Genomic DNA, 20,691 nt, shown 5'->3' on the forward strand with positions numbered 1-20,691 from the left:
GAGCAGAACTGAATGGCAGATTGGGGAGAGTTCTTGGAGGCAGGATACAGAGGGTGGGATCTAGCATCAGTTGAACACCTACTATGTGCTAGGCCCCCTGGAGAACATTTCCAGCCATTATGATTTTCATTGGCTCAGCAAATCAGAAATCCAGGTAGCAGATCCCTGTCTCTTTTCATCTCATGTTGTCCTTTAAGCTTTGGACTTCTCATCTTGGTCTGCTTTTGCTATATGACATTATGCCTCTGTCTCACAGAAAAGGAAGATGCCTCCTCAGCAGGACATGGTGTACACTGAGTGAAGACCTGTTTGGGAACTGTGCACATCAGTCTGCCTTGTTGTTGTAGACCTCAGGACACTGCTGGGCAGAAGCAGGGATGACAGCCAACAAATCTTGTCTGCTGGTAAACCCTGAGTCAGGGGGTCATGAGCTCTGCTTGGACTTCATGGCCTATTTCTCCTGTCTCATCCGTCAGCTCCCTGACCTAGTAGATGACATGCCACCCAACATGTGAAGGGCAGTCCCAAAGTTGGTGTCACTGACTTCTAAGTTGAGTTCCCATATTTCATCAATTCTAAGTTACACAGTTTTCTCCATATTTTAATGTCTTTAAAATTGGGGTGTGTCCTTTAATCAACAATGACTTACAATGAGAACTGGCAGTGGTTTTCTTTCTTAGTATTCAGAATAATTGGTGTGTAAGTCAAACAGTGATGTCAGATTTGAAGAAGTACAGTGATGCAAATGTTCACTTTATTTTTATCCCTCTATCTGTTGCCATTACCTGGGCTTGTATCTCTCTGCCTTCACTTTTTTTTTTTTTTGCTCAAAGCTTTTCACACTTTTAATTTTTTTCTTTTATTAGTACAGAAATTATTTTCATTCATTAATTAATTTTTCATTGAAACATAATTGATTACACATATTTGTAGGGTACAGAGTTGACTATTGGTTTTTCTAGACTATATGTGATGATCAAATCAGGATAATTAGCATATTCATCATTGCAAAACATAATCATTCTTTGTGTCCATTAACCCATTTCTCCCTAACACTTCTCCCTCTCCCCTTTCCCACCTGTACTAACCACAGGTCTGTTCTCTCCTTCTGAAAGTTCAACGTATTTTGTGATTTTTCTTCCCTCCCTCCCTCCCTTCCTTCCTTTGCTCACACTTGTGAATGAGGACATGTGGTATTTCTCTTTCTGTGCCTGGCTTATTTCACTTAACATAATTTTCTCCAAGCTCCTTCGTGTTGTTGCAAATGGCATAATTTCATGCTTTTTTATGGCTGAGTAGTATTCCATTATGTATACGTACCACATTTTTGTTATCCAGTCATCTGTCAACGGACATTTAGGTTGGTTCCATATCTTGGCTATTGTAAACAGAGCTGTGATGAACATGGGAGTGCAGGTATCCCTTCAACACGATGATTTCCATTCCTTGGGGTTTATACCCAGAAGTGAGATTGCTGGATCAGCTGGTAGTTCTATTTATAGTTGTTTGAGAAACCTCCACACTGTTTTCCATAATGGCTACCTTCACTTCTGAGACCTGCATCAAAGGTCTTCCTTGTGCTCACCTGTGTGACTCACCTCTCATTTCATTCCATCAAGCAGGAGATGTCCTAAAAGTTGGCTGACCTGGGTCTCCAGTGTCTGATAGCTCTCCAATTGTTTCATGATATTTATCTTTCATTCCCTTCTTCCTATATGTTATCAATAGTTTTATGGCATCGCAGGGAGCTGAGAAGCAGAGGGTCATATTTTGAGATTTGTGGGCTCACCTAAGTATTTACTTCCTTGAGTTTGATGTTAATAGCACAATCGCCTAAAAACCCAGAAATGAGTTTGACTGAACTTTAACTTTTCTGTAAAGGGAGTACCCATTTTATAACCTGGATGTGGGATTGGGCTGGTTTCCTTGATAGTTGTCCATTTATATCTCTAATCGTTAAGTGGACTGATCATTAAGGTGATTGCCATGGTGTTATTAATGCAGAAACTGCCTGGAGGTATTAAAAGTCACCATTAATTAAGTGTGCACCACATTTGATTTCCAGAAAACACGTGGCTTCCCAATCACCTTTTGCTAGAAGCTATCGCCATGGAAGTCATGTCTTAGGGGACTTGAACTTCACCTTATTTAAGAACAAAGGAAAAGAAAAGAAAAACGAACAAACTAGAAGTGTCTTGGGAGAATACACTTTAAAGGAAGATAAATGATCTGGAAGACTCAAAAGAAGCACTTACCTCTGATGATAATTTGCTATAGAAACCAGAAGGAAAAGGGCAGAAAACTGGTATTCTTAGTACAGTTCAAAAAGACTTGGCTTCTAAGAAATAGGAGAGAACAGCCATAAGGAGAGAATAGACTAAGATGAAAAGGGCTGAGGTAAAAATAGAGATAAAGTAAGAAAAGTATGCACAAAGATAAAATGTTCAATATCAGAATTAAAATCCACATTAATTTTGCTGAATTAAAATCAGTGAAGTGGGAAATAACAATGACAAACTGTCAGAATGCAAGGAAAATGTCAACAATAAAACTAGTGAGCGGAAAAATGATACATTTGGAGAACAGAGATTCAACATATGGATAATTGCTGATCCTGAAGAAGACACTAGAATAAGCGGAATGGAAGCAATATCTACAGACTTAGTAGAAGACTATCCTGAGCTGAAGAAAAGGCGGGAAATATTCTTCTGGGTAGGCTACCTGCTGTGACAACAACCTCAGGAACTCCCATCAGATGCTCAGCGGGCTGCCTTCGGTGACACCCATTCCATTGGGTGGCCGCATCATTCCCTAGGGCCTGGAGTTTCCACTGGATCCTCTGTATCCAGCAGGCAGGCAAGGAAGGAGGAGAGTGGAGAAGGCACCTCTCCTCTTAATTTCCTTGGCTACGGGTGGCACCCATGACTTCTGCCTACATTCTGCTGGCTTACATCCATATGGCCCCACCCAGATAGAAGCGGGGCTGGGAAACATGGGTGCCCAGGAAAAAGAGCATGCCTCCTGTTTTCGCCATCTTGTTCCTGACACCCTGTGACAGCCTGAGCCTCACTGCTCAGACTTTTGGGATGTCTCTGCATGGATATTCCGGAGGCCAGCAGTTCTCACGTGAGCCTTTAGACCCTTAATGTATTCCCTCCAATGCCCACCGTCTCCTCTTCCTGGGTCTACTAAATTTCCTCCTCCACCACCCCAAACCAGCAAGTCCCATCTCGTTTCCGAGCTGTGAATTTTCACAGGTCCCCCAGTCTGCAGAGAGGAGAGTGGTGTTAAATCACCCTCCAGTCCCAGATACAAGGTGCTCTTACTTTCTCTTGTGCTCAGTTAGAGTTCACCAACAAACCAAACCAACTTTGACTGTAACATGCTAAAAGAGCATTTATTTCCACCTCTTGTGGCCTAGGGTATGTTTTATTCTATTAGACACAGAAGGGACATCATCCAGTAGATGTTTCCTGGATTTCTTGGCCAGAGTGGGAATGGGGGGCAAGAGTAGTCCTGCCACCTGATTCAATGGGTTTTGCTTCACTTTCCTGTTGAAGGAGACATGCTCTCAGATTGGACCAAAAAACCAGAATCAACTGCTTATGTTTGAACTTGATCAAGGTGAAACTTTTCAAAATGTAGCTCCGTCAACTTTAGCTACATTCTTGCCTGAAGACAGAAGGCAGACAAAGTGACTGCTTAAAAGTATCTGTGACTGGATTCCAGGGCAGCCTGTGTGGAACAGTGAATCAGAGGATGTCAGCTCAATTAGGCAGCCTTTTTGATGAGCTTTTATCTGCATAGTCTCTGAGTTGGGCTGGCCTTTTCACTGAAGCGACTGAGTATTTGAAGGCTGAGCTCAGCCATCCTGCCAGCTCAGCATTGTCCATGCATCACCAGGGCTTCCCGGATATCCCTTTCCTTCTGCTTCATGAAGGCGTGAGGTCCACGTGTTTATGTGATCAGTAGCAGAGGCATCTGACCAGTGGGTCAAAGCCTGGTGCTGGAGCTTTGAGATTGGGGACCCCCTGGTGGTCTCACAAGCTTTCACTGTAGCACTGTCCCCCAGGATTGTAATGCTGTCTCTATGAGCCCCCCATTCCCCATTGTGAGCCTTTTGAGTACACAAATTGTGAATTACATCACGTGGCATCCCCAGTGGTGAGCCAGGTCCTGGTTCATGGCAGGTATTTAGTGAAGGATTCTTTGAGTCAAGATCAAGCAGGTCTCAGAGGTGGGCTGTACCTACACTGCAGTGACCTGGCTGCCATGGGTGTGCATGTGGCAGTCACTGCCAGCTGTCATCACTGAGGCCCACCCGTCCTCCCTAGGGGGCCAGCAGCATCCTCTTGACCTTAAAGCACAGCCTGTCTTGTCAGAGTGAGTACCTGAGGGGCCAACTCTCTCCCATGCCTCCCAATCCCCGTCTTCTTCTGTGTTGGGAAGGAGGTTAGTTCTGAGCCCCCCATGCCAGAAACAGGAGCCAGATTCATCATTTCTGGTGCTGCCCAAATCCTTGGGCTTCTGCCAGGAACATGGAGCCAGGGCTTTGGGCTTTGGCCATTTGCTGATTTTCCTTCTTCACCTTCCTACCACACCCCTGGCATCCGTTCACCTTCATTTGAGCAAGGGGAGGAAAGTGTGGTCAAGAGGAAAGAGCAGGTTCTGGAACTAGGTGCGTGCAAGCCCAGGCTCTGCCTTCACCTACTCTGTGGCCTGGATCAAGTCACTCCATTTCTCGGAGCCTCAGTTTCCTCACCTAAAAAGCTAGGATGCTGGGCCCTTCACTGCAGGGCCGGAGAGAAAAGCCCAGCATAGCACTGGACACCTATTGGGACTTCACAGCTTCTGTTGATTGAATAAGGTCTTTCTTCAAGATCTAACTCAGGACCTCTGTCCTCATAAATGTGGACCCAGGTTTCCAGTCTTCCATTCCAAAGAGCCTTGAACACGTTCATTTCAGATCACCCCCAGCATTCAGTGTCAGTGCCTTGTATCATGTTGACCTTAACAGGTGTATATACATATGTGGACACTTGATTTGTATTCATGTTTTTCATGAATACAAACATGACTGTGGGCCTCAGGCAGGGGCCATGTCTCATTTCCTCTAGGTACCTTCCCTCTCATGCCCAATTCCAGTTCTTGCTCACTCCAGGGCACCAGGAAATACTCAGCAAATAACCATGCTTGTCCAGCGAGAGGGGACAGAGTCACTCCAAGCCTGTAAGAAAGAATGCTGGGTCCATTCATTCCACAACAGTCCAATTCCTGGGTGGTAGGAGAATGGAAGAAATTGCCTGCCAACTGGTAGGTTGAGATCCTTTGCTAGAAGGGTTTTAAAATTCACTGGACTTTGCTAGGGAAGTATGCCTCAGGAATGGCCAGAAGTAGTTCTTGGGCCTGCAGCAGTCAAAGGGTTAAAAGATTCCTCCAGCTGAGGGGGTACCTCTCTCCTTCCTCTTTCTTTCTTTCTTTTAAACTATTTTTGTCCTAAGTGATTACAGCAGTTAATACCTAATGTAGAACTCTGGAAAACTCAGAAGTGAGTGAAGAGATGATGATAAGCTTCCCCCATAATCCCACCATGCAGAGGCATGAGCTTCCTCTCTATCTGCACACTCCAGGCAGGGTGTGGTCCAGTCCCTTATTTCAACGTGTCCATTTACTCAGCACAGCAGCAGCAGCAGTACGCCCACGACCGTCTGCCCTCTCTCTCTCGTGTGAGCCTCATTCAGGGATCAGTGAGTTCGAGTTCTGACTTTACGCCTAAGGTTTGGGGCAAGTGCTGCGCTGTCCTTGTCTGGAGCTGACCCAAGGGCCAGGGCCTGGGGATTTCAGAGGCTGGCACCTCCGAGGGGGCGGCTGTGCCAGTGGCAGTGGTGGGCAGCTGGGAAATGGCAGCTTGCAGCATCTTTCCACTTTGGGCTCTGGGTGCTGAGCCGTACAGACTGCCTTTCCTGTCTGGAACTCCCCTCCTCTCCCCACTGAAGTGACAGGAGATAGGCATCCACCTCCCCTCGGGGCACACAGAGCTTAAGCAGTCTTTAACAAAAGTCAGACAACTTGGGCATCTGTTACTCCTCTTACAGACCTTCCGTTCCTTTTGCAGCCACAAGGAAGGATCCATAGAAATGTGATTTCATACTCCAGTGGGTATGTGTACTTGGCCTTCAGCAAGACAGGGAAGAAAATGGTCTGTGACAGGGAGCGTGTTTCACAATTTGCAATCCCCGGCTGCTCTCCTACCAGGTGAATCCCAAGCAGGGTCTTTGCTGAGGAGGGTCAGAGGTTTGAGGGTGTGAACTAGTGATGCTGAGAGGGAGCTCCAGGGCTGTCCTGAGCAGACGCAGGGTCCTGGGCAAGGGTGGGGAGGAGGTGCTTGGGGGCAGAGGTGAGAGAGACAGAGAAGGGGCGAGGCCGAGCTTTGAAGGGCCAAGTGGGTTGCCGTGCGTGACGTGTGGTGTGTAGTATTACCTTCTGCTCTGTCTCCGCAAAATCAGTGTTGTGATGTGGGGCTGGATTTGTGAGTTTGAGAGTTGCAATCTGTTGCTGGGATTCTGCTTCAAAATAGGGAAGAAGAGTGGCTGGAGGGGGCCCAGCCATTGGGTTCTATATCAAAAGAACACTTTTAGGAGGAGGTGATTTGGGCACTGGAGCACCTGCCATGAACCTAACCCTGAAACAGGCTGCTCAGGGGTCTGTCGCTCCACACTGTACTGTGAGCTCCCCTCAGGCCTTATCCACCTCAGGGACCCCAGGGCCTGGACAGTGCTGCTTTGTTAAGCTGGTCCAACTTCCCAATTCAAGTTCAGCTAACATTGATTCAGCACCTGCCCCACACCAGGCCGTATGGCAACGTGGGGGATAGAGAAAAGCCAGAGACACAGGCCCCACCTGCTAGGAGGTCACAGTAATAGACTGTTGCTGCCAGGTCACGAATGGGATGAAAGAGGTGAGTAAAAGAGATGTGAAAGCCCAAGGGAGGGAAGTATGGGGCAGGGTTCTGGGAGGAGAGCGCACCTGAGCTGAAGAGAGGAGGTAAGGAGGAACGGGTGTTTTTGGCAGACACCAGCACTGACAGAGAAACTGCCTGTCTGCCTGTGCCTCCCGGTCCTGCCAATAGCCCCTGCAGCACTGTTGACAGGCAGGGGGAGGGGGCAACGGAGAGGCCCATGGGGTTGTGGGTGTCAGCTGAGAGTCGGACCTAAGCCTAGTCAGGCTATCCTCAAGGAGAAGGGACTGGGCAGAGAGAAAGGCACAGCCCACTGCTGGCTGGGGGCCGATGGGTTTGAATTTTCCACTTGCAGCATGCCTTTGGTTTGAAAAAACAAATTCAGATTGCAAATTTTATGTTTGGAAAGTGTGAAAAGAATACCTGATGTATTTTTTAAAATTATTTTTTAATTGATAAATAATAATTGTACATATTGATGGGGTACATGTGATTTTTGATACATGTATATGAAACATAATGATCTAATCAGGGTAGTTGGGATATCCATCACCTCATTTATCATTTCTTTGTGTTGGGAACATTCCAGATCTTCTCTTCTAGCTATTGTGAAATACACAATAAGTTACCATTGACTGTAGTCACTCTACTGTGCTATCGAACACTAGAAATTATTCCTGTTATCTGACTGTATTTTTGTATCCATTAACCAACCTCTCCGCCCTCTTTCCCCCAGCCTCTGGTAACCACTATTTTATACTCCACTTCTATGAGATCAACTTTTTTAGTTCCCACCTATGAGTGAGGACATGTGGAATACCTGCCATTTTTGTAATAGAATCTAAATTTGACCACGTTTTGGCTGAAAAAGAAGGAATTTTTAAAAAGGTTAAGAAATACTGCCCCCAGTGACTGGAATGGGTCTTTAGTAGGGCAATGACAGGTAGATACGTATTTTTAGAAAAGTGACTCTGGAGACCGATTGCTGGTGGGCATGACAGAGGAAGGACCATGGGCCAGAGACCTTTAAAAGGATGGAGAGATGGATGCCTGATTCAGGGCATGGTGCTGCAGGCGGGGAAATATTTAGGACAAAGAACCAGAGAGCTTGGTGACCAATGAGATGCGTGGGGCAACAAGAGGGTGTCAAGACTGCCCCCCAGGACCCTTGGTGGGGTAACTGGTTGGTGGGGGGCAGGGGGGAGGGGCTGGCTGGGAGAGGAGGCTGTGGTGCAGGATGTGTGGGAGTGATGGTCTGTTTGGCAGGCTGATTTTAAGGTGGCTGTGGGACATGGGTGGGCAGAGGCCCCTAAGCATTTTAATGTCCACGTTCACAGTCTAGTGGGCGGCCAACTAGGACTAGAATCCAGCATCCTAACTCTTCCTGCTCGCAGCCCAGCTCAACTGCACCCCAAGAGCAAGGAGCAAGTGGCCTGAAGTGCCGTGCTTCTGGTGCTTTCTGGACCACCTAGGAGGTGTCAGGTGCCTGTTCTCACTACCTGGGGCATTGTGACTCACACTGACCCTCACTTCTCAGCTCTGCCCTAGGGCCATGATGGCTGGAAGCTGGGGCAAGCTGGGCTCTCAGAACACGTCCTGGGAAGCTGAAGGCTGAGTGGTGGTGACACTGGGCTTGATTCTGCAGCTAGAGCAGGCTCAGAGGGTTCTGTCAGGCTGGGGTCCCCGCAGGCACCCCAGGACAGCAGCCTTGCCCCAAGTGCCAGGGCCCTCTGGAGTGGCCCTCACATCAGGTCTCTTTCTCTTTCCTTTCTCTCCTTAAAACTTGCTGAGCTGGTGCCTGTCCTGGCCCTGCTTAGCCTGACTCTGCAGTGAGAGATTCCACGGTTTTGCTGCCAGGGGATAAAGGTTTACAGATAACACATTTGCCTCCAGTACCTCTCAGGGCTATTTTCATTTTAATCAGGGGATAACACCATAACCCAAGAAATGGAGCTCTAATGGCAGAATTCCAGCATCGATGGAGATTGGGATGGGAATTACTTTGTTCAGTATATACTTACCTGGAGGACAGATGTCTGCCTTCTGACAGGAATGGCACAGGTCACTTCTGGGGGCAAAGGATTGACTCTGTTAGTGGGCACAAGAAATAGCTCTGACTCTGAAAATTCAAATCTTAGCAGGTTATAGCCATGGGTAGCCTCAGATCTCTATGGCAGGTGCTGCTGGGGAAGGGGAGGAAGCTTGTTCCTGAGGCAAGACAGCTTACCTGGCTGCAGGACGGGTCTTTGGGGAGGGCAGTGGAGATATGTCAGCAAACCCCGCCCTGGGGTCAGCCCTGGAAGGGAGGGTGTTGGACAGAAGCAGCAGCAAGTGGTGGCTGTGACTCTGTTCTAGCTGAAAATAAAACCACTGGAAGGAGGACCCTAGCTGGTGCTGGACATACAGAGCATAGAGCCCAGCTTGGAAGCAACCTCCAAGTCCCTAGTTAGAAGCGTGAGCATCGGGACAGGGCTTGGGGCCCATCCGGACACTGAAACACTGAGCCTGGGACTCCTGGTTGGGTTGAGGAGGAGGCTGTGCCTCAGTGGGTGTACAGGTGTCCTGGGCTCCCGTAGGCACATCGTACTTACTAAGATGAATTCTCCTTGCCCCTCATTGGTGGGAAGCATCTCCCTGAATGGCTCTGCTCTGACAGCATTGGGTCAGGGATGGGGCTGAGAGCTGGCCAGTGAGCCCAGAGCCATAGGGGTGGAGGGTGGGTGGGGGGTGGTCAGGGAGGCTGCCAGCCCAGGTGAGACAGTCCCCAGCACTTCTAGGTCTGAACAACATGGTGCCCATGTGAAAATCAAAAACTGTCACTTGTCCTTTTGTTTAAACATTTTGATGATTAACCGTTTGAAGACCTTGGTCTCCAGGATTTTTGGAGTAGTAACTTGCCCTAGCTTGTAAGATATTAACAACTTTGCCCATCTTCAGTAGTACTTTACAACCTATTATTCACATATTAGCTGGGAGCCTTTCTTCCCCTTGAACTCTAGGTGAAATGGTCTTGATTCCATCAATTCATGGCCTGTACAGATCTAAAGCTCTCCCCCTTTCCAGGGGTGTGACATTCTTCAGGCTCTCTGCCTCTTGGGCTATGTCCAAAAATCATTCACCTCAGCATCTGTGAGTTTAGAGCTGTCAGTGAAGTGTTTTGGGGGTCTCAGGACAGTGTCGTGTTCCTTGCAGCCCAGCAACTTGCAGTCCCCCTCTGGGCTCGTGCAGGAGTCCCACATCCCCTTCCCTCCACCATGCAGAGCAGCCTCCCTCCTCTGAGGCTTGCCAGCCAGCACTCAGCACATAGATTTTCCATTTCCCCTCTTTAAAAGGAATTTTGAGCCCAATTGTAAAGATAATGAAGCTTTCTTTACCTTTTTTGTAGACATAATTTGCTTGTGAAACAAAAGTTCATTTCAAGTTCATTTTTAAGAATTTCCCAGCAGTCCTTCAAAGAAATCGGGGTAAGAGTCATGGTGGTACAGACAAAGCCCTGATGTTTGTCACATATGTGTTTTCCAGCTTCCACCTGGACTTTTGAGGTGGTGCAGATGTGTCCAGCGTCTCTGAGAGCACAGAAGGGGGTGCAGACCGAGCACTGAGAGGAGCGAGGCTCAGACAGGCCTGTGCCAGCCTCCTGGTAAGTAGAAGGTGGTTGTTGGTGGTAATGGGGGGTGATGCACACTTTGCGGCTGAGTCCGTTGCATGAGGATGACTTCCAGTCACTGAGGTCATTGCCACGAACTCCCCCAATCCTGCTGACTCAACAGCTGCCATAGCATTTGAAGGACCTTAGAAGCCACTAGTCCGCCCCCACTCCTCCCCCACCCCAGCAAGGGCAGAAGCCCCTTTCCAGCATCCTGTGATTACTCTGACTCCCAGGAGAGAGAGCTGACCATCTGAAAAGGCTGCCTGTTCCATCTTCCTGTTATTGAGCAGCTCCCGCTGTTAGAAAGTTCTCGCTCATGCCTATCTGCAACAACCACCCAGTTTCCTAGTTCTGGCCCCTGGGGCTCTAGGGTATAAGCCTAATCTCTCTTCCACAATGTACCTCAACAGATGTTTAGGGACAATATGATGGACTGGAGACATGCAGGATCTGGAGCCAGAGACAGTCCTTGTTGAAATCCTGACTCCACTGTTATCTGTGTGACTATCTTGAGCAAGGTAGTTAACCTCTCTGAGATTCAGTTTCTTTATCTGTAAACCTGGGACAATAATGTCTACCTCATAGAGCGATCCTGAGAATGAAAATAAATCATGAGTAGAAGTAGCCTCATGCTGTTATGTCACTGATTTTCTGTCACCAGCTGGGTTTCCTACCATCCAATTCAATTCTGACACTAACTACCTGGAGTTAAAGGGCATATAGATAATGATGACGGGAGACGCTGTTTCCTCTGATGAGCATCCTGTTTAGCCTCTTTTTGATTTCCTCCAGGTCGACTGTTCCTATTATCTGGTCAGAAAACTAGGTATTCTCATGATTCTTTCTCTGGATGTTCTTCTTTTTGTTAATATAGCTCAAGATTGAATTAGTTTTTTGGACTACAACACACGGGAGACGCTGTTTCCTCTGATGAGCATCCTGTTTAGCCTCTTTTCGATTTCCTCCAGGTCGACTGTTCCTATTATCTGGTCAGAAAACTAGGTATTCTCATGATTCTTTTTCTGGATGTTCTTCTTTTTGTTAATATAGCTCAAGATTGAATTAGTTTTTTGGACTACAACATATAATTCCAGTTATTCCGTGCACACCTGTTTACGGTAGAATCACAAGCCTCTCGCTACTCCAGTTCCCAAGGCTAGGATGATCCCAGCCCCTAAATGACATATAATAAGAGCAAATAGTCAATGGCACTTGCTATGTACTAGGCCTTGTTTTAGTATGTCACATATATTATCTCCACTAACCCTCACAATACCCTTTCGAGGCAATTAAATTGTTACAGTCCCCATTTTACACATGGGGAAACTGAGGCACAGAGCACTCAAGTAACTAGCTCAAGATTAAACAGCTCATTCATGGCATAGCTGAGATTTGAACCCAGAGAGTTTAGTTCCAGAAGCTGTGTCTTTAACCACTAAGCTCTGCTGCATGCCAACTCTGATCACCTACAGGGCACTTTGGGAAGGGAAGGAAGGAGCACAAAAGGCTGCCTCTGCCTCTGCCTCACAAAGCTACAGGGTCTGCCCCTGTTGTCATGGTGATGGAGGCAGGGCTTCCTAAACCACTCCCCTTGGAGCAACTCTCCAGCACCCTCTGAGGCTGGGCTCTAAGAAAGGAAAGTGGGCCTGGGCACAGTGGTGTGTGTTCCTGTGCCTTGGGCGCAGAACTTCTTGGTTCCTCCTGCTTTGGGGGTATGTGGGGTTGGGGGAAGCTGCTTCACAGCCTTCACAGACCCGTTCCTGGGAAATGCAGCCCCTCCACAGGGAAGGGGAGAGGATCAGGCTTTTTCTGCTTGGATAAAAATGATTGAGGCCAGGAAGGCTCAGTACCAGACTGTGCTGGCCAGAACAATCCCCATTTCAGAGAAGCTCAGAGTTCAGGTGGTTCTGGAGCTGGTGGGGCCTAGAGTCCTAGGGCATGCAGGGAGCTCACATCCCTATCTCACATTCAGTGTGTTCACTGGGGGGCTGCTTGTTGCTGTTTTAAAAATAACATCAGAGGTTCAGGGCTTTGAAAGTGCCAAAGAGAATTAATTTGCCATGATGAGTCACTGAACAGAGAAGGGGTTGGGTTCAGTGGGGTGATGCCTCTGGAATAATTTTGGGCTATAGAGCTGCCTTCCTAGGAGAATCTGGGTCCCAGCAACTGCATGTTCTCATGGCTCTGATGCAGTCTCATTGTGTTTGACCTTGCAGTCCCTTCTTCCACCCAAGGTCCAGGGATAAGGCTGGGTTGGAGCATGATGAACGTGAAGTATTCTTGATGAACTCTGTGCATGTGGGATTGACTTGAACCCACAAAGCCAATGTCAGTTGTTCACGTGTGTTCTTTGCAGATATTTCTCTTTTGGCATCTGATGTGAGGGAGAGGCCCTGGGAGAAGCAGGAAGGTCTTTTGCTCCGGGAAACCCAGATCCTCCATCCTTCTGCCTTGTCTACATGACTGACTGTCTCCAGCTCAGATAAATCATACAGTGTCAGAGCTGGAAGGGACGACAGAGGTCACTCTTCACTCCCTTGTTTAGAGATGGACAAAGTGGGACCCAGAGAGAGGACATGACCTGCCCAAGCCCATGCAGCTAGCGAGTGACAGAATTGGGGCAAGACTGACAGACTCTGACTTCTAGTCCAGAGCCAATTCCACCAGAAACATCCCAGACAGACTTGATCACTCTTTCTCCATCGAGATGAAAGGAAAAGCCTGAATGTAAATGTTACTAAGTTTAACTGCAACCATTGTAGCAATCTGCCAGATCTGTTTCAAAATCTTTCTTTAGAGCATTTATTTTTTGGCTGCCACACCCAGCAGATTCTTTTCCTCTCCTCCACTTCTTCATCTCAGTCTCCTGGTGCCAAATATTTCATCAACACGACTGGTAAGGGTGGTGCTGGTTGGGAGAGGTCTGGTAAGGTCTTTCCTAAGGAGACTAGTTAGTGAAAGAATTCAGATCAGAGGTCATGGTTTGGCAGACTTGCAGAAGTGGCTGTGGTGGCATTTGGAGCACTCCTGTTGTCCCAGGCCAAGTGTACGGTGGCAGGTGGTGGTTTGAGTGGGAGGAGAGTCCTGCACAGCTATGGGAAGTGGCAGGTGGTACAAGTGTTAGAAACATGAGGCTTTGTACTATCTTTGGGAGGCTTACTAGCAATGGCCAATACCTGGAATGGACACCTTCCATTACATGCTACATCCATTAACACCTAGCCTGTGATATTTCAACTCTGGCTGCTCATTAGAATCACCTAGGGAGCTTTAAAAAATCCTGACGTCTGCTTCTGAGAGCCCTGTTCTCAAGGTCCAAGCCCAAGTTTTAACTTGAGGGCCATGGCAGGGGCATTTAACTGATGATGACAGAGGATAAAGTCTTACACTTTGCCAGCAAGAAGGAAACCCAAGGGCTTGGAGGAGACCAAAGGTGGTGAGCCCCCTGTCCCCCACCATGTCACCCTGGAACTTCCTGCTCATGACGGTGTCCAGTGGTCCCAGAGACCTCACCAGACTGAGATGGCTATTCTAGAGAACCCTCTGGGATTGGTTGGGGGTGTGGTCAAGGTGGGAGGGGCTCCCCTAGAGATGGCTATTCTAGAGAACCCTCTGGGATTGGTTGGGGGTGTGGTCACGGTGGGAGGGGCTCCCCTAGAGAGGGAGGGGACATAGTCACTCCCCGGTTGGCCAGAAAACTCAGCTATTCTAGAGAACCCTCTGGGATTGGTTGGGGGTGTGGTCAAGGTGGGAGGGGCTCCCCTAGAGAGGGAGGGGACATAGTCACTCCCCGGTTGGCCAGAAAACTGGGCCCCACAGCCTCCTTAAGATTGTTTTCCTTTTTCTTCCTTCCCTTCTTTCTACTTCTTTAGGGGTTCCTTGTACTGTGGGATTTGACTGGAGTTCCGCGTGCTGGGGTTTGCTCCATCCATCCTTCTGAGGCCCTAGACCCCACCCCCATCCTAGCCCAGTGTCTTCTCTCAGACAGGGTCAGGTGTGCCTCTGTTCCAGGGGGTACTTACTGCACATCCATAACTCAGCTGTTCCCCCCCCCGCCCCGCCCCATGAAATTTGAGCAGGTCTCTGGAAGCCATTTGTAAAAAAAAAAAAAAGTTTTTTTTAATACCGTTATATTTTCTTGTAATTCCAGTTCTTTGGAACATCCTCTGCTGGGTCTTGGGATGTCCGGATGGATCGGCTGTCTGATGGGATTGGTAGCCCCCTCTCCACCCAAGTTAGGGAGCTCCAAACACCTTCAGGGAAGGGGAGCCTGGCTCTTCTTGTTTTCTTTCTTTCTTCTTATAGTAAGAAAGCTATTTCATTTTTTAATTTATTTTTGGTTGCTTTTTGCACAACTAAGTTTCAGCTTCTCAGCCTTCTCCCTTGCCCAAGGCCGTGGACCCAGACTGGCCTTCATCTGCAGTCCCTCTCTCCCTATTTCCCAAGTCCCTCCTTCCCTCCTCCCCCTTCCCCCCACCCCCAGGGCTCCATTTGTAACCGTGCTGCGCTGGGGATCGGCGCTGAGGTGGCGTGACAGCCCGCTTGTGTAGAACTTTGTTGAGTTTCCTTGGCGAAAAAAAAATCCTGATGTCCAGGTCACACCCCAGACTAATTATATTAGAATCTCTTGCATCACAGTTTTTAGTTCCCCAGGTGATTCCAATGTGCCCCCAAAGGGTGAGAACCACGGCTCCAGGCCAAGGATTCACACCATCTGCCAACCCTTGAGGGACTCTATGTCTGTGTACCTTCCCTTGAACTTGTTATTCTTTTCCCCAAAGAAAGATTACAAATGACAACAACAAACCATCTGGGCAGATGGGCAGGACGCCCACGTGCCCTCTCTAGGTTTATCTATATCCTCCACCCACCCCACCCGGAGAGGCTGTATGGGTGGAGGGTAGAGTCCTGACACAGGATGGAAGAAGACGTCACAGGCAGCTCAGGGACAAGAATATGCTCTCCTGGCCATCAGCAAGGCATCCTTTCTAATGATCTACTGGCCAGAATGAAAGTTAAGGCTGGTGCAAACAGGACGACTAGAGCAAGGCCGGAGGGGACCAGGACTGGCCAGCTGAGGGTAAAGGGCAGATCAGGGCCTGGGAGGCCAGGAGCATTCTTGAAGAGGACAAGAGAACACTCCATATCCTCATGGAATGGGAGCCCACGGGGTGAAGTGGGGAGCGGCAGGTTATGGATGAGAACCCTGGTGTCCCAAGCCCATCTAATGCTCTTTTATTTGTATTTCCATACACATGTTCAAAAACTAATGATTGTTCAGTCAAGGTACATGCCTTCTTGTGCTGAGGAGGGGATTAGCCAGCAGGGGGAAGGCTAAAGCTCTGGAAAGCTGCCCTGGTGTTGAAGGGGCATAACACAGACTTGAGGGCCCAGCAGTGATGACACCCGAAAGGAGACTGGCTTGGCCAAAGTCCCACAGCTGGGAAGTGAAGGCTGGAAGTGCAGCTTTTTTTCATGCATTTAAAAAAGTGTGCTTGAGTAGAAAAATATGTGGCTTTTCCCCAGCTTGGCTTTCCAAAGGCTGCCCTGGTCCTTACTCCAGGATTGGGTCTAGATAGCAGGGACCTTTCCAACAGTATTTATTCTTTGACTTTCTCAGTATGTGGTTCGTGGGGTTTGGGGAGAAAATAATTTTTCATTAACAAAAACTGCATACTTTCTAAACTTGGGATAAGAATCTGATTTTGCATTAAGACACCTTTTAGAGAAACAAATTGACCAATAATTCCTTTCCAGGAGCCAAGTTCTAAAGAAAAGCATGGAGCAAAGCGTTTCCCACGTTTTAGTAGTTCCTGTTCTTTTTTGGTAGTAGTTTAAGTAGTTCCTGTTTAGTAGTGGTAGTGCTCTTTTGTGAATTTCCCACCATAATTTCTGAGGAGGTTTATTAGAGGATTTACATTTTAGATGAAGTACTAATTCGCAGTACATAGGTTTTCACTATGTAGGTATGCATCACAGAAATGCTCAAAAACTCTGCAGGTCGTGTTTCTCCTGGGAACTATCTATACTTCAAGCCCAGTGTGACCAGTTAAGGCTGGCCAGTTAGAGAGGGCGTGGACACCTGAGCGGTCCCATGTTTTCACTCGTCTGATGATGCACTAGCGCGCCCTGTAGATCGGCCCAGCGGCAGCTGCCACGTCCTGCCCTCTCCCCGCGGCTCGGCTTTCACCCTCCTGGGAATAGCCGCACCCCCCTGTGCATCCGACGGAACCCAACCCTCTGCTCTGGGAAGCGGGAACCCCGACTGGGAGCACCAACCTGCCCGCTCGCCCTCTCCCCTCCTCTGTAGGGTTCCAGGAGCGAATTGCAAACCCACCAGGAAAATGAGTGAAGAGACGGTCCCCGAGGCTGCCTCCCCTCCGCCCCCCCAGGGGCAGCATTACTTTGACCGCTTCTCTGAAGATGACCCCGAGTACCTGCGCCTTCGCAACCGCGCAGCGGACCTGCGGCAGGACTTCAACCTGATGGAGCAGAAGAAGCGCGTCACCATGATCCTGCAGAGCCCCGTGAGTGGGTCAGACCCGGGCCGGGCGGGGAGAGGGCAAAGGAGACCGGGGAGGGGCGGGGGCGGTGCAGATTCTTCAGGGTGACCCTGAAAGACGACTAACTCCCCTTCCCCTTGCTCAGAGGCGGCAGCAGTTGAAGCCCGCTGAGCAAGACGGGTCTGGCCACGTGGGTGTTTGATTCTCCCCCTAGTCACTGGTGCATGGCAAAACCCGATTTGTGCGCAGGCAGTTTAGCTCAGCGGGGATGGGGGGTGGGGTGAGGTGGGGCTGAGAGACAGGAGCCCCACTTCAGCTTCCTGTGCCCACTCCGAGCTTCAGTTTCCACTCTTCCCTCCTCACCGAAAGCTGCAACAATGAATAGACTAGGGGCCAGCAGGGGGCGCCCCCCCCCAAAGGCTGGGTGCTCCCTTGGGGGTGAATAAGGCTTTGATGTGCAGGGGGTGGAGGTGAGGAGGGCCTCAGGAGGTGAGGAGCATGAGGGTGTTCAATAGGACTATGGGACAGACGTGGGGGAAGGGAGGACAAGTCAAGATCACCCTACGTCCCTCCAGAGTTGAAGTCAGTGGGTGTCTCTGCCTGGCATGGGACCACCTCCAGAGTTGAAGTCAGTGGGTGTCTCTGCCTGGCATGGACAGAGCTCCTCCTTGGGCCAGTGCCTCCTTGAGAAGGGCAGAATGGACCACTGAAGTAGGAGGGTGATGCAGGCCTTTGGGTGGGGGGAGGAAGAGCAGTGTGGTGGGAGGCAAGAGGGTGGCTAAGGGCAGTAGAGCTTGGGGGTCCTTAGGAAGCAGTGCATGACCCTGAGGGTTGGGAAGCTCAGGGATGGAGCTGGCATCCCCAAGTGCTGGCCAGGAGGTGCTGGGGAGGGTGGAAGCTCTCTCGGGCTTCAGGAAGCCAGGGCATGCGCGTGCGCTGCACGTGACCCTGGCTGAGAGCCCACGTGCATGCTGAGGCCTGGCAGAGGAGCGCTGAGGGATAGGCCTGAGGTCTTGGCATCACTATGATGGGGAGCCTGGAGGAATATGGCAGGTGCTAAAAGCACTGGGGTGAGCACTGTGCTAAAAGCACAGGAAAACCCCCAGACTGTGACTAGGAGGGGTGGTAGGAGAGGTGGCAGCGTTAGACAGCACCAGCCCAGGTTTTGGGTTGGTGGATAGACCTCTACTCTCAGGCAGGAGATGGGGACTGGAGGAGGTTATGCTTCCTTCTGTCCTTTTATAGGTTCGCCCCACCTAAGCAGCTCCTGTTTCCTCCTGAGGGTTTCCCACTGCTACCTAGTGGGCAGGACACCTTGTTTATGACTTGGTGGTCTGAAAAGCCCGACTTAGAGTAGAAGGACGTCAGAAGTGGAAGCAACCTCAGAGGTCATCCAATCCTTCTGCCCTTCCTCTGACCCTTTTATTAAGCACATGAGGAAACTGAGGCCCAGGAGAGCCATAGGCATGGCTAATGGAGAGGGAAGGTGGCACACTTTTTCATTCAGTTCTGCTTTTAAAAATGTCCTTAATTCCTAAAGTGAAGTCCTGCCATGTCTGATGGTGGAGAGGGGTCTTGGCCATCATGTAGGCACAGGAGGGACATGGAATCTGGATTGCTGCCCACAGGTGATGGAACACAGGATCCTTCACCAGCATCTCCTTGTTGCTCACCACACATCAATTTGGGGAGGCTCTTGAGGTCCCAATGGAATTGCCCAGTGTCCCCTGGGGCCCAGGGATCCCAAGCATGGCCCTGGTCTAGCTTATCCAGGGCCTAGAGGTGGGTACTTGGAAGAGTTCACCATAAGCCGCAGGGGCCAAGGGGCCCTCAGTCCCCAGTGTGAGAGGCTGTGGGGGGACCACCACCTCGGGTCCTGCTTCAGTCTTTCAGGGAGGAGCTGGAAGGCCTCATCCAGGAGCAGATGAAGAAGGGGAACAACTCCTCCAACATCTGGGCCCTGCGGCAGATCGCGGACTTCATGGCCAGCACCTCCCACGCAGTCTTCCCAACATCTTCCATGAGTAAGTGGTATCTGGGCAGCTGCCAGGAGCAGGGATGGAGGGGTGGGGTGGGAAGAGAGGAAGGAACAGCCAGAAGCAGACTTGTTGCCAGGCTACGAGCAAGCCGGGCAGTTGCATTAGCAGGCCTGGGAGAGCTCAGCAGCAGCCGGAGAGGTACCTGGCTCTGCTTGGCATGTTGCTGTGAACTAAAGACCCACAGGAGAATTACCTCTGATGCCTGGAATCAGGAGTGAGAGGGGTGGAGGTGACTTCAGGGGATGGGAGGAGGCCACTGAAGCCCCACTAGACAGGCCAGCGTGACTCCAAAGGGCCAAGAGCAACCAAGACTATGAAGCTTTAAAAAATAAGCATTCAAAAATACTCTCCCTCAACAAGATTAATATAAGATTATGGTTGAAAATTAGGAAAATAAGAAAGGGAAGCAAAAATCACTATACTGTGCTCTCAAAACCCAGAAATTACTATTATCAATATTTTGGTGTTATCCTTCCAGCATTTTCTCTTAACATATATAGATTATGCAAATAGAAATGAAATCATATTATACATATAATTTCAATAACTTGACTAATTTTTCACATAATAAAAAATGGTCTGCAACATAATTTTTGGTGGATAAATGCTATTTAATCAATTTCCTATTATTAGATTTTCAGATTATTTCCAAATTTTTGCTGTTATGAACAACAATGCAATAAATATCCTTGTAAATAAATTTAAGGTTATATCTTTGACTATTTTCTTAAGATAAATTACTAGAAGTAGAATTGCTGGATCAAAGTATATGCATGTTCTAAAGGCTTTACTGCATAATGGCAAATTACATCCATTCTCCATCCCGGAGAAAGAAAGGTGGAACCAATTTGCATTCCAACAGCAATGCAATACTCGTGGAGTGCCCATTTTCTCTGTCCTCACCCATAGTGATATATATTACCATTTGTTTCAGCCTTCTGATTTGATAGGTGATAAATAGTACTTTATTGGTGTTTTAATGTGCATTTATTTGATTACTAATGAGGTTAGATGTATTGTGTATTTTCATATACATATTGGGTCTGATTTTATTTTTGTAGTAAATTGCCTGTTCACATTCTTTGCCAATTTTCCTACAGTGTATTCTTTTCTTAAAGATTTTCAAATATTTATAAAGTAAGACTCTTTCTATATTATCTGTCAAATATGCTGCAATATTTTCCCAGTTTCTCCTTTGCCTTTTAATTTTGTTCATGGTGGTTTTTTGTTTGTTTGTCTGTTTTTTGGTTATGAATATTCATGAGATACAAAGCTGATTGTCACCCCTCATGCCCAAGATGTGAGGGCCAGATTCATACTGGCAGCATACCCATTACCACAAATTGCATTTGTGCCCCGTGTCTCCCACCCAATTATCCCCAATCTCCCTCTCCTGCCCACTTCCCCCCCTCAACTCCACTTTGTAGCCCAAGGAATGTTTTCTCCCTCTGCAAGACCAACGCACTACTGAGGTCTTTTCTTCCTTCCTTCTTTCTCTCTTAGCTCCCACATATGAGTGAGTACATGTGGTATTTATCCCTC

General features: G+C 48.6%; 1 protein-coding gene across 1 annotated transcript in view; it reads left to right on the top strand.

Annotated features, from left to right (window-relative positions):
• Positions 1-20,691, top strand: part of ADD2 (adducin 2 (beta)) — a 115,060-nt gene that overhangs the window by 49,044 nt on the left and 45,325 nt on the right. Inside the window, exons 2-4 of the mRNA XM_008577652.1 lie at positions 10,481-10,598; positions 16,918-17,134; positions 18,996-19,134. Of these exons, the coding sequence (XP_008575874.1) occupies positions 16,952-17,134; positions 18,996-19,134 (322 nt within the window). The 5' untranslated portion in view covers positions 10,481-10,598; positions 16,918-16,951. The remainder of the gene's footprint in view (positions 1-10,480; positions 10,599-16,917; positions 17,135-18,995; positions 19,135-20,691) is intronic.

The sequence above is a fragment of the Galeopterus variegatus genome, unplaced genomic scaffold, assembly GCF_000696425.1.
Source record: "Galeopterus variegatus unplaced genomic scaffold, G_variegatus-3.0.2 Scaffold1558, whole genome shotgun sequence".
Classification (NCBI taxonomy): Eukaryota; Metazoa; Chordata; class Mammalia; order Dermoptera; family Cynocephalidae; genus Galeopterus; species Galeopterus variegatus.